This window comes from Haliaeetus albicilla, chromosome 14, assembly GCF_947461875.1.
Source record: "Haliaeetus albicilla chromosome 14, bHalAlb1.1, whole genome shotgun sequence".
Taxonomy (NCBI): domain Eukaryota; kingdom Metazoa; phylum Chordata; class Aves; order Accipitriformes; family Accipitridae; genus Haliaeetus; species Haliaeetus albicilla.
Genome location: NC_091496.1, coordinates 2,237,892 through 2,250,248, shown reverse-complemented (window position 1 = coordinate 2,250,248; position 12,357 = coordinate 2,237,892). Strand labels below are relative to the sequence as shown.

At 38.6% G+C, this 12,357-nt stretch overlaps 1 protein-coding gene across 5 annotated transcripts in view; it reads left to right on the top strand.

Moving 5' to 3' along the window:
• The window catches only part of LRGUK (leucine rich repeats and guanylate kinase domain containing), a 53,756-nt gene that overhangs the window by 31,012 nt on the left and 10,387 nt on the right, over positions 1–12,357 (top strand). For 3 of the 5 annotated variants that reach the window (XM_069801528.1, XM_069801533.1, XM_069801529.1), the window contains exons 14-18: positions 1,798–1,999; positions 3,043–3,156; positions 6,568–6,725; positions 9,510–9,598; positions 10,092–10,163. In XM_069801528.1, the coding sequence (XP_069657629.1) occupies positions 1,798–1,999; positions 3,043–3,156; positions 6,568–6,725; positions 9,510–9,598; positions 10,092–10,163 (635 nt within the window). The remainder of the gene's footprint in view (positions 1–1,797; positions 2,000–3,042; positions 3,157–6,567; positions 6,726–9,509; positions 9,599–10,091; positions 10,164–12,357) is intronic. The other 2 variants (XM_069801530.1, XM_069801531.1) reach the window with 1 other exon arrangement.

The following is a 12,357-nucleotide window of genomic DNA, read 5'->3' as shown; positions in this document are numbered from 1 at the left end:
GCGATCAGGTCTCCCCTCAGCCTCCTTTTCTCCAGACTGAACAACCCCAGTTCCCTCAGCCACTCCTCAGAAGACTTGTGCTCTAGAACCTCCAATGGCTTCGTTGCCCTTCTCTGGACACGCTCCAGCACCTCAGGGTCTTGTCGTGAGGGGCCCAAAACTGAACACAGGACTCGGTGCGGCCTCACCAGTGCCCAGTACAGGGGTATGATCCCTGCCCTGCTCCTGCTGGCCACACTATTTCTGACACAAGAATTCATTATATATAGTGCCCTTTTTATGTATGTTAGATAGTATTTCTGATTGTTGCCCCTAAAACCAGCTTTGTCCAGCTCCAGGCCTTTGGTTTTTAACTGACTATTATTGAGATGTTCATAGTTGTGAGGTGTCTAGTGTCAAGACTGTGCCCTATCTCTGTTCATCCCATGCCAGTAGTCTTTTACATTGTCCCCTGTGTTTCCACTTCTCAAAGTCTTTGCTATCATGCCAGGCCTGTATTTATCTATACTGTGTTACTATGTTGAGTCATAAACATCTCATTCTACCTGCAATAACTGCTTGTTACTGCTATCCATATAAAACTATGGTTGTACCACACAAAGATAAACAAAAGTAAAACAATTAGATATAGACAGCTGGTCAACAAGAAAAATTGCTGTCACAGCTGAACCAAGTAAAACAAAGTTACAGCCAAGTCAAGAAAAGTTCAGAGCGAGCAGGACAAGCCTCAGTACTCAACTCTTGAAAACTCAGTACAAATCTTATGGCAATAGCAATACCATATTGCAGGGCTGCATGGTTACAATATTCTGCTTTATATGTAGACAGAGTGAGAGAGAAAAGATTCTTCAAAGTATGAGCCGGTGCAAAGGAGAGCTATCGGAAATTCAGGATTGGTACCATTACCTACATCATTTAATAAGACTGTGTCTTTAAGTCCTAGCATGCAGACAGGTCTCCTTTTTCAGATCTAGCTGAAAAGATTATAGGTGTTTGCAGTCCTGAGGTGCCAATTAGTGCCAACTGGAGCCCCCTCCTTTCAGCAGAGTTGATGCAAGACACCTGTAAATATTTCCTAGTTTGCTATATTAAAAGTCCTATTCAAGATAGTTTATTGCTGACAAAAATAGTTCAAGTTAAGATGGCTGACTACAGTGTAACAGATGAAGAATGCGCACATTGTATCTCTGCTGAGGGGTTGTGGTTATACCCAGTTTTGGGAGGGGGTAACATTGCAAGCCGCTCCAGTGAAATAAGTACGCCTGTATCTCAATGCAGTTGCACGCTTTCACTTAGAAAAATATACCAGCTGAGGAGAAAATTGTCAGTTTGTTCATAGTGGAAAGCTAAGGGCCAAGGTGGTGATGCAGATAAGTTGCGCTGTGTGTCAGTATAATAGTGTGAGTCAGTGATATGCACATTTAGAATAACTAGCTTCTGATGTAATAGAAAGGATGGAAAAGAAGGAACAGCTGTTAACTGGTGGGCATGAGAAGTATGAGGCTTTAAATCACTGTGGAATTTGACTAAAAGGATTCTTTCAAAAGTGTGTTTAGAATAAAGTTGTACTACCCTTATAATGCTTTGCACATGTAGCTTTAGGGCGCTTCACCTTGTACTTGTCTGTTTTGTAAAGCCGGATGCTAGATCTTGAAACCTGTAGATTGGATACAGGTTTCCAGTACTGCTTTCACAATAATTTGTGACAAATAGAGAGTTGTCCTAAACTCAGCTACAAGTTCAATAGGCACTCAGTTTCAGGAACAAAACATTGCGTTTCTCTGCTTAATTTTAAAGGGTGTGCGTAGCTTGAAAAATACCTACTTTAAACCCAGATATATCCTGTTAGTGCCGATGAATAAAGAAAAATATGAGAGACATCTGCGGAGGAAAGGATTATTCAGCAGGCCAGAGATTGAAGAGGCAGTCTCCAGAGTGGACATGTACATCAGAATAAGTCAGGGTTTTCCAGGATACTTTGATGCAGTTGTCAACACAGGTAAGTTAATCTCTTTCATACTATAAATCTGACTTCTAATGTCACATCAATAGATGGACTGAAACTGCTATGCAAACAAAGCCATTGGCAGATATTAAACTAAGGATGACAAATGGTTTGATGTTCAGCATAACAGTTTAAACTATCCCTTAATCAATTTTCTGAGTTAATTCTTGTCCCAGGAATCCAAAAGCTCTGGAGATCTGTCAGGTCTGAATTACTCTGCTATGCCCAAGTTGTGCTTTAAGCCCATCTAGAAAGCGAACCAACTATTGAACTCAGCAGCACACTTGTTAAGTATTGTCTCCTGTGAGAATATTAAACTGATCTGTGCTAATTTTCTGTTGGTTTCTGGTCAGAGTTCAGAGGTGCTTTTGATCTAACAGACCTAATTATCTCTGGGCAGAGTAGGCTTTTATCAAGTGTTGAAATGACAGCTGATGTGGAGTCTGGCATCGTCTCACTGTAAAGAACAGACTGCTGCAAAGCTTTTCCTTGTAGGACTCTTCTGCTTAGTAACTTGCTCAAGTCCTCCAGCCCAAAACAAGAAATGTGATGGTGGTAGATATTTTATTAAAACAAATGTTTGCATCTTCATATTTAGGAATTGAGGATAGCAGGAGGTAGAGAAGAACCCTTTTCTAGTTCATTCTGTGTCTGCCCTTTTGTGGAGGTGATCATTGTGGTTTACCACAGTGATGGTGAAATGTATCATCATGGTATGAAATATTGTATTTGTACTCACTGTCAAGGGCATATGGAGCTTACAATTTAAATACAGCATTAAAGAAGTAAAACAGTAAAACCAAATTGCAGAAGGAGAATATTTAGGTGAGTGCAGAAACTGAGATGAATTTCAGATTATATTCTTGAATGTGCTGTTTATGAAGATGAAGATTTTTCTCCCAAAGAGATGAGCTGGATGAGTTAAGAATGCATTTCTGTGTCAGACTTCTGTGATTTGTAACTTCGTACTGATGAAAGCTTGTTTTTTTCATTATGTATCCTTTCTCTCACCATGAAATGCATATCCCTTTCTGCAGATGAATTGGATGAGGCATTCACAGAGCTGAGTTTCCTTGTAAAGGCATACCTGGGTTTGGAGCCACCTGCAGTTTTTGATAGCATTCAGGACTTGAATAGCAGAGCAGGAGCAGGTACTGTGTCTGGGCACATGCTACTACTGTTTTTATCAGTAGAGTATGCCTACTTATTTGTTAGAAGAATTGAAATCTGTGGATGATGCAACCTGTGAGACTGCTTGTCTCTGAAACTGCAGCATGCTTCTCTGTAATGGGTGTCCTGGGCTGATTCTTCCCTGGGATCTGAATCTTTAATGGAGATCTTTCCAGGTACTTTATGTCACTGTGTGCCCTGAGGCAATAATATGCAGAAAGTGAGTTGCCTGACTCTTCTGAGGTTGCTGTTGGGCTGAGGATCTCCCATTCATTCCAGATGAATCACAAGTGAGATATGTGTCCCTGGCTGAGAGCTTTGTGCCTATCAAACTGTTGAGCAACAAGAAAATGGCATGACACTGAGACCTTACTTTACTCTTTTCCCCAGGATAGCCAGAAGTGTGAAGAGGTATATGAAAACCAGGATAGTAAGATTAGTGGAGGCAACTTATAAATTCACTCCAAGTGCTTTTGGGTCTACCTACTGTAGGGTAAGACCAAATGATTGGTAGTGTGTTTAACAGAAGCCTTTTAGCCCTTGAATGACTAAGGCTGGAGCCTCATGATCACTTCCAGCTAATCCAAGTGCATGTTGCTGCAAAAAGTGGTCATGCCCATCTTGCCTCTCATGCCTATGTATTTCTAGTTTCCCCCTTGCTCTCATTCCTCTGATAGTGCAGTCATGTGTAATCTGGATCAGGGAATGGTTCCATCCAAAAACTAACCTAGGGAAGAAAAAAACAACAACTTGCAGATGGATCAATTCCTTGATCAAACTCATCATGCAGCTATAGAATTGGCTCAAGGAGGGAAGGGTGCGGGAGAAGAGCTTCATGGCTGCCTGTGGAGGAAGAAAGGAGGAGTATTCTTGTCAGAGGCAGCATCACTAAGATTAGCTTAACATATTGTGAGAGCTCAGCTGTAACCCTTGAATTTACTCCAGACAGAGCAGGTTACCAGCTGGGATGAAAGCAGAATATGATCTCTGAAATACTGGAGAAAAAGAAATAAGAAACAAACATTACAGTAGTAAGATGTTGCACAGCATGGACTAAGAGGAAGCTCGTATATGTGAACTCTTTCCTCTAACGCCAAGAACCTCTGTGGTTTATGGCTGTCTTGGTTAGACACGTTACAACAGAAGGGTTAATGAGTTTTGTAAGTAACACAGAGCCAAAATTCATGACCTTTTGTGTGGCTCAGAAGGCTGCAAATAAAAGTAGCTGAAGGGAAGGCAAAAATGTCTGAAAATGTTAATGAAGGATAGTGTAAAATTCATCAGTTCATCATTTCAAGTAATTTTGTTTCCTGAAAGAATTAATAAATACTGATTTCCCAGTGGACAAGAAAAAAGCTTCTACACATATTGTGGCATCTCAGTGCTACAGCAGTGAGGACCTTTCTGAAGAATCTTATTTAATCTTAAACTATGTAGATTTTATTTTCATTTCCAGAGCTTCCATGTTGTTTGAAGTGAGAAAGAAGACTCCCTTGCCTTATTTACTGTAATATTGTTGCTTATTTGTCTTAAAAACTCTGGAAATGGATTGTCCTGAGAGGCAACAAAACCCACCAAACCCTAACTAGATTATCAGGAAAGAAGAAAAAGGGGGAGGATTAAAGATAAAAGATTTATATATAATCATGGTATTTTTGAAGATACAGACGTGTGTCTCTGAGGTTCCTTTAAAAGACTTTGTTTGTATTCCTCAGCAGTTCTGAGTTCTTTCAGTGAGTGACTTGTCACTAGTTACAGAAACTTCATTAATAGTGCTAAATTTTGGTAATTTTGCTGTCCATAAAGTAACTTTTAAATTTACTATGCACCATTAAATTCATTTAGAGCTTCATTTATAGGTGTTTAAATAAATTTAACTATCCTATTTCTAGAGATCATCTCTTCTTATGGACTGTGTGAAATAATTTATTTTAAAAAACTTGCCCCAAGGTTGTCTTTAATATGGACATTTTTAGTAAGATAGTAGCAGGGGGAAGATTGGTTGTGTGAGATTATGATAGGTTCTTAATTCTTTTTTTAATGAACTGCTGTGCAAGATCTTTTGCTCATGTATTGAGTAAAAATACTAGGAGAAAATAGATAAGTTCTCCTTTTTAAAAACTTTTTATAGCAGAAGTATAATACATTTCAGAGCTGATAACGGTTTGTACTTGCATTAGCAGCTTTCATCCATGGAACTCGGTACTTTACAACTCTTAATTATATCTCACAGCAGACCTGTGGAGTATGTGTTACTATTTGTATTTTACAAATGAGGAAAGGGACATTTATGCCAAAGACTGATTATTTGTGATGCTGGGCATCAGAAATCCCACTGAAGTTTTGGCAGTGTGAAGCTCTGCACCCCTGAAGGTTAGACTCTACTACTTACTCAGTGTCCAAGTGAGTAGTTTACTGTGCCTGAAACAGAACCCACCAATCTTAAGTTTCATCTCCTCTGATCTTCTGGCAGCTACAAACTAGCAGTATATAGTGGGTAGGCTGAGAGTCATCTGACAACTGTTGAAACTTTTTTATAAAGGCATATGCTCAGAAAAATAACCATATTTAGTATATGAACATGCATGTGGATGGGATGTCTCTCTGCCTCCCATCCTCTGCCTTTGTACATGACTTCTTAGGTTGTGAGCTCTTGTGCTTTGATATGACACACAATACAATTAAACTTTTCGTATGACTGGATTTCTGCAAAGTCTGTCATGTACCAATATTTATAAAAATTTTTCTGTGACTTAATTTCATATTTAGATACAATTTTACAGACAGGATGAATTCCATCTTAGAGAACTTTTTCAATTTAATTTTTTTTTTTTTAAAGTGAGTTAGCTGTGTCTTCAGCTTTCTGGCTCACATTCATGTTTGATTCCAGCAGTGGTGCAAGTCTTTGGATTTTTGTTCACAGAAATTCAGATAAATAACAGAAGAAAAAGTGCCCTACTCCAACTCCCCATCACATTCCAAGAGCTCTGAGAAGGTTACAACTTCTAAGTAGGTAGACTAATTAGCTTAAAGGTCATAACAGCGGTGCCTATCAGAGCATCCCTAACAAAATGAGCTCATTTACACATGGTTAAGCACTTTTTTCTAGTCCATTAATGTAGGGGTGGTTTTTTTAGATTTTTCATAACTTTCATTTGCCTCACTATTCAGGGAGGGTAAACTTGTTATGCCTATGAAGTATTTGGAGGGTTTAAAAGCTTTGAGGGAACTGTGTAGTTTATATCTTTTTTATAACTTTCACAGTTATCTTTTGCAAATCCAGAACTGTGCCAAAAGCCAGCTGATGGTCGTTGCAAATGAGTAGTTTCTGCTTGCTGTAAGCAAAGTGGTGTTCAGAATATTTTTGTTGAAGAGTGTCTTTCCCACACTAGGTTCAAGAATACGGCTCTTGCAAGAGCAAAGATTGTCACCCGGCAGCGTAATTACTGGAACTACTTGGTCTTCATCTGTCAATGAGTTCTTGGACTCTTCTGCCAAAAACTATCCAGGAGGCATCCCGGACAATCTTGCTGCACAACTGGGCTCTGTGGTAAGGATGATTTACTCTAACCTTAGACAGAAATGATAAGTTGTATGCAAAAAATACATGTTAGTCAGACCTTTCTTTCTCCAGAGAAGATTGGCTCCTGTTCTCTGGCCATCTTTCATTTCAACAATATATACCAGTTCCCCAAAGTTAAAGGCAGATTGATGAGAATGCGGCAGGTGAACTCAGATGAGAGGACAAGCTGTCGTTTCTGCTCAATTTTACACCAGAATAAATCTGTTGATCCCAATTGATTTCATTCAATTGTGTACTGGTGTAAGGGAGCTGAATATCATCTCTCAGTTCTGCAACAAGATATGAAACTACCCTATTCAGTGGAAATAGTTAGATGCAGTTAATAGGACAATGAAGACTACCTATGAACGCCATCCTGTGGCAGTGGAAAAACTCATTCAGCCAAGCCTTTCAGAGTGTATGCTAGTGATGACTGCCAGAGATCAAATTTAAGCACATTTTCCACCTGCTTTTACTTTTTCAATCAACAGATTCAACAATGTGCTTGGATTTCAAATAACCTCTTGCAACTTCAGCTTCATCTCTCTTTCTTTTTTTACTTCTCCTTAATAGTCCTTTCCCTAAAGGCATTTATTCTCCTTGCAGGCAGTGGGGGAGTTGGGGCTATGAAGCAGATGTGTCTAATGCTCTTTTTATACGACAACGACAGGAGAAAAAGAAAAAGAAAAATGAAAGCTTTAAACTTTGTTCCATTCCAGGGTTATGATGTCATTATGATGAATGATGGCTTGGCAGGCATGACTTGCTGTACAATTTTGCCACTATCTCTGTATTTATAACTACCTCTGATGTTTAGAATTAGTGCTGTAGATGGAGCAAAGTAACAGACCCACCTGCCCCCATTTCCCAGGCTTTAAAAAAGGCTGTCTTAGGTGTGGAGAACAGTATGATTGTAAAATGGCTGACATAAATAGGGAACCTCCCATATTTCAGTTTTCTGAAATGAAATACCTCTTTTCAAGCCATACAGAATTCAGCACATGTCACAAGTGGTGTTCATTTTCATGTTTCTTTCATCCAAAGGTTTGTTAGTTTAATATGAGAGAGAAGCCAGAATATTTCTTACCTTGGTGGCACTCTGCCATCGCTCCTACCCCAGCAATTTATCTTTCTTACTTTTTATTTTATCTTTTTTATTTTTATTTTGAAAGTTTACATTTTGTCATGTCAGGGAGAACTGGTTTATGATGAAGGAGGCTATCATTTACCTTGGGTTTAACTTACTTAGTGGCCGCAAGGCTCTCTTTCTTATTAGTGTCCTTGTTCAGTGCTGGTAATACCTTTTTGTTATGTACTGCACTAAGTTTCCAATATATTTTTACATGCAGAGGAAGCTTTACAGCATCAGCTGAAGTGTCAACATAGTAAAATGTTCAAGGTGAAACACAGATGCCTCTTAGACCATATTTAATGAGAAGAATATAAATATGTCTGTGGCCTTAATGTAAAATTTTGTCTAAACTGTTGCATTTGGGACTGCAACTGATTTTTGTGCTTTTGGCACCCAAATAATGTGCTGTCACTGCAGTAACCACATTCCACTCCCATCATGTAGAACTGGAAAATGAAAAATATGAAGAAATTAATGTGAATTATCCACAAGCAAAATAAGAAGCAGGATCTGCTGCTCAGGGAAAGACAGCAGATCTGATTCCTTGTAGCCTTATCCCTTGTGAGCATGCCAACCCTGCACTAATTTTGTATGGCTGTAATTAACTATAAGAGGTATGAACAGAAAGGTACCTATACCTGTAATCCACACAGAAAAAAAGGTCAGAATTATATCTTTACCAAAAGAAAGCAAAACAAGACACAAGCTCAGTGAGCATCTAAGCAGAGCCTTACTTAGCATAAATAGTGAAGGAAAGCGAAGGAATTCACAATAGTCATAATGTGAGCATTCAGCAGATTAACTATATTCTCTTTCATTGCTCATACCATGACAAAACACCTCTGTTACAAACATGTGATTTAGCTATTAAATTGATAACTATCAATGCCTATCAGTTGATAACAAAGCAGGATTTAATAACTTTGCTCTGTGATTTACATTTTATTTTTTTTAAGCACATGGTAGTGCTGCATTTGTCTGACCTGAGAAATTACATTGTCCTACAGCACATGTTAATTAACTCGCCCTTAAAACTTGGGACCACATTTTCCAGTCTGCTGAGATCATAATGTGTTCATTGTACAAAGTCATTTTAACTAACTGAAATTTGCAAAAGGTAATTCCTTCTTTGAGGGGGGAATATTGGTTGACACAGAGTTGGTAAGGTAGGTTTTCTGCATTGCTGGAGCAAGGAGACACTGTATTTAAGATGTAGCGGAGGTAAATTCTTCTGAATTGAGTTCCTTGTTGGTGAAAAGAAGTTTAAGACAACAGCATAGCTAGAATTATCCCTGCTTTAACATATTGGAAGGTTGGGATGCATCAAAAGCGCTTCTCTGCAGATACTCCTTCCTGCTACACCCTGGCACATTTTGACTGCTATGAAGAAATGGAGCTTCACTGGAGATGAAGATAGTAATTTTTCAAAGCCAGCAAGATTTCAGACCAAAATTTGGTTTGTGTAGATTGGTGAATCATATTTAGCACCTTGTTAGTTGTAATGGTGCTCTGCTATTTCCCCAGAATGTATAAATGCATATACTTTAGAGTCTTACCAAAAGAGAGGAATATCACAGCCAGTTAAGTTACCATATATACTTTTAAGTTGCTGTATAAAGTTGGTCGTGTTTCTTTATCAGGAAGAAGCTTCTCTCCAAAGGCGGCGTTCTGCAGCACGTCAGGCTCTGTCAGGGAAGGCACCTAGTGCACGTGTCCAGCTGTTTCAAAGGTAATGTAGAGTGGTTTCAGCCAAGTCCTTTTCAATAAAGTGAAAAATGCCTGTTTAAGATTTCTTCTCCACTGCTTTTAAGGGTGAATGATTAGAAATTGTCAGGGATTGCAAATCTCATAGACAACTCTCCTTTCTATCACTTTTAAATCTAGCCAACAAATATATCACATACTGCCTGTCTTCTGACTTGGGAGTGCAGCAGTCCCAAAATATATATCGAAAATGTATGAGGCAGAGCCATCCACAAGTAACTTGTCTAAAGCTATGAAATTATTATATGTGTCTTCTCTGAGAGAGCAAAAAAGGATCGTTTTTCTGGCAGCTCACAGTCTCTGACATGTTTTTTAGCACTACTAGTAATTAGTGTTGGAAAGTCACAGCCGTGCTCAGCACAAGGTTGTTTGCTGCAGTACATCTTCTGTGGAGATCTCTGTTTAAAGTAGAATTTCTGAAAGCTGATTCTACTTCCTAATTTATTTATTTTTTTTAGAAAATGGATCCTATCTTATCTTGACTGTCTCTCTTCCTTCTTCTTCCTCATAGTCACAGCCCTGCAAAAAAGGTGTTAAAACTCTGTGAATTCAATGTATCTTCTTTGATTGATCCTTTATAGCACTCCTGCCTTCCCCTGGTGTAAATCTTCCTAACCTGAATTCTTTGCTTGCTTTTCCTACCTGCCATGAAAAGGCTCACAGTGTTGACATTTAAAGTATCACATAGGCCTCTAAATCAGCAATCATCAGAAGGAATAGGAAAGTTCACACCTTTCAGCTCATTTCAGGCCTGTACAAATGCAGTCACCAATTGTACATACCAGATGCGTTGATGAAAATCATTCCAATGACAAAGTCTAGAGATTGACTATTTAAAAAAAAAAAAGCAAGAAGGAAGAAAAAACCTACTGAGTTAAACTGTCTCTAGAAAACCAATGGCAGAAGCTTACAGGCAGAGATGCATAATTATGATGCATTTTCCAAATCTTTACTTAGAGAAAAGGTTTTTTTTAAGTAGCTGATTCATTCATTTTAAATTATGTTGAAATGAGAAGAAAAATGGAAATCAGTGTTTTCTTTTGCTAGATATTTTGGGTTTGTTTTAGTGTTGCAGTGTGAACTGTTCCTCTGAGTCTGCCTTAGTCTGTTGCTCTTTGCTCCCTTTATTCCACTATACTTATTCGCTGGAAGCTGATTTTGGAGTTAAGTATCAGACTGCTTTGGCAGAGCTGTCAGGCAGGTGAGAGAAAATCCTGTCACCCCCAATCAGCATTTGCAATTACTAGGCCTCAAGGGATAGATGCGCTCGGCAGAATTGGAGGCAAGAGTAGACAACACCCCATTCCATGCAAGAGGTTAAGTCAAGAGGTGCCATAAATATGAATGCTATAAAATGGTTGAAATTCTGAGAGAGCATCTAAATCCTAGAATGAATGTAGCAATTAGATAGCAGAGAACCTGGTAGGTCATATAGTCCAGTCCAGCAGCAAGTGTATGGTTGTTCTATTGAGCATGGTTTTTTATACAGAAATTAATCAAGTTTTAAATACCCATAAGAGAGCGGCTTTCACCTTGGAAAAGCTCACCTGGGTTTGATGGTTTCTTCTTTCAATATATAACTATGGACCTGGGTCATGAGTGGCTTAAATGGTTATTGCATGTCATTTTAGCTGGGGTCACCATCTTTGTGCACACTCTTAGCCCATAGGAAATGTAAGGTCATGTGGCTTTCTTTAGCTTTTATCAAGGACTAAGCAAGGAATGTCTTGCACAACACAGTATGTGCGACTGAGATGACACAAGGTAATTCATTATGTCATTATTCATAGTAATATTAGCAGCAGCATCCAAATAATTTTGGGGTAGACTGTTATCTTGTTTTATACCTCTCCATGGTTCATTCTTAAACTATATATATGTTGTAATGTCTTTTCATCTTTCCCTGTAAGTCTATGCTTAGTAAATTCAGGAGGGTTACTATAAAGTCTTGCTAATTAGTTAATTAACTCTCAAAATTGATCAGTCCAGAGTATTTCAAGTGTCCCTGCAAGAAGTGCTGGCAAAGAAGACACTACAGCCTGCATCTGAGGCACCATACTTCATTGTCTCTGCATATGTTGCTCAAAAATTACACCAATCTTTTCGTGCAGCCATTATTGCATTAGATATCTGGGTTCAACATCTCATTTCATTGTTATGTCTGGATCCATCTTGGCTTTTGTGCTTCCCAGATTTCTCTCTCCTATGGAATATCCATGTTATAAGTTGTTTTCTTTCAAGCTGTATTTTATTTGGAGGTTTTTATTTCTCTTTTTACTTGGCTACATAAATGGGATAGGTCATGCCTGTTTAAAATCCAGTTTTAAAGAACTCTTGCTGTCTATTCTTGCTTTAATCTTATCAGCCTTGTTCTGATGAATTTTTATTTAGAACATGATACACCTTTTCTTTATTTTCATTGTCAGCAGCAATGCATAAATGTACCTTGTCCACTTAATCAGTCTGCTGTTATGTAAAATATGATTTCTTTCACTGGTAATGCATCCGGCCTTATACAGGGTTTCAGCTGATGAATCTTGATGTAGTAAGCTTGCTGCCATAGCACTCATTGTTGGGGAATACTGCTCCTCTAGAGGAATGAAGAGAAAAGAATATGCACCCCTGCTTCGGTTACTCCAATGTTAAGCCTCACTTTTACTCTGAACTTCCAGTGGAGTTTGAATTGACTGAAGATACGGACTTGTGACTAGGAGAAGCAAGCAT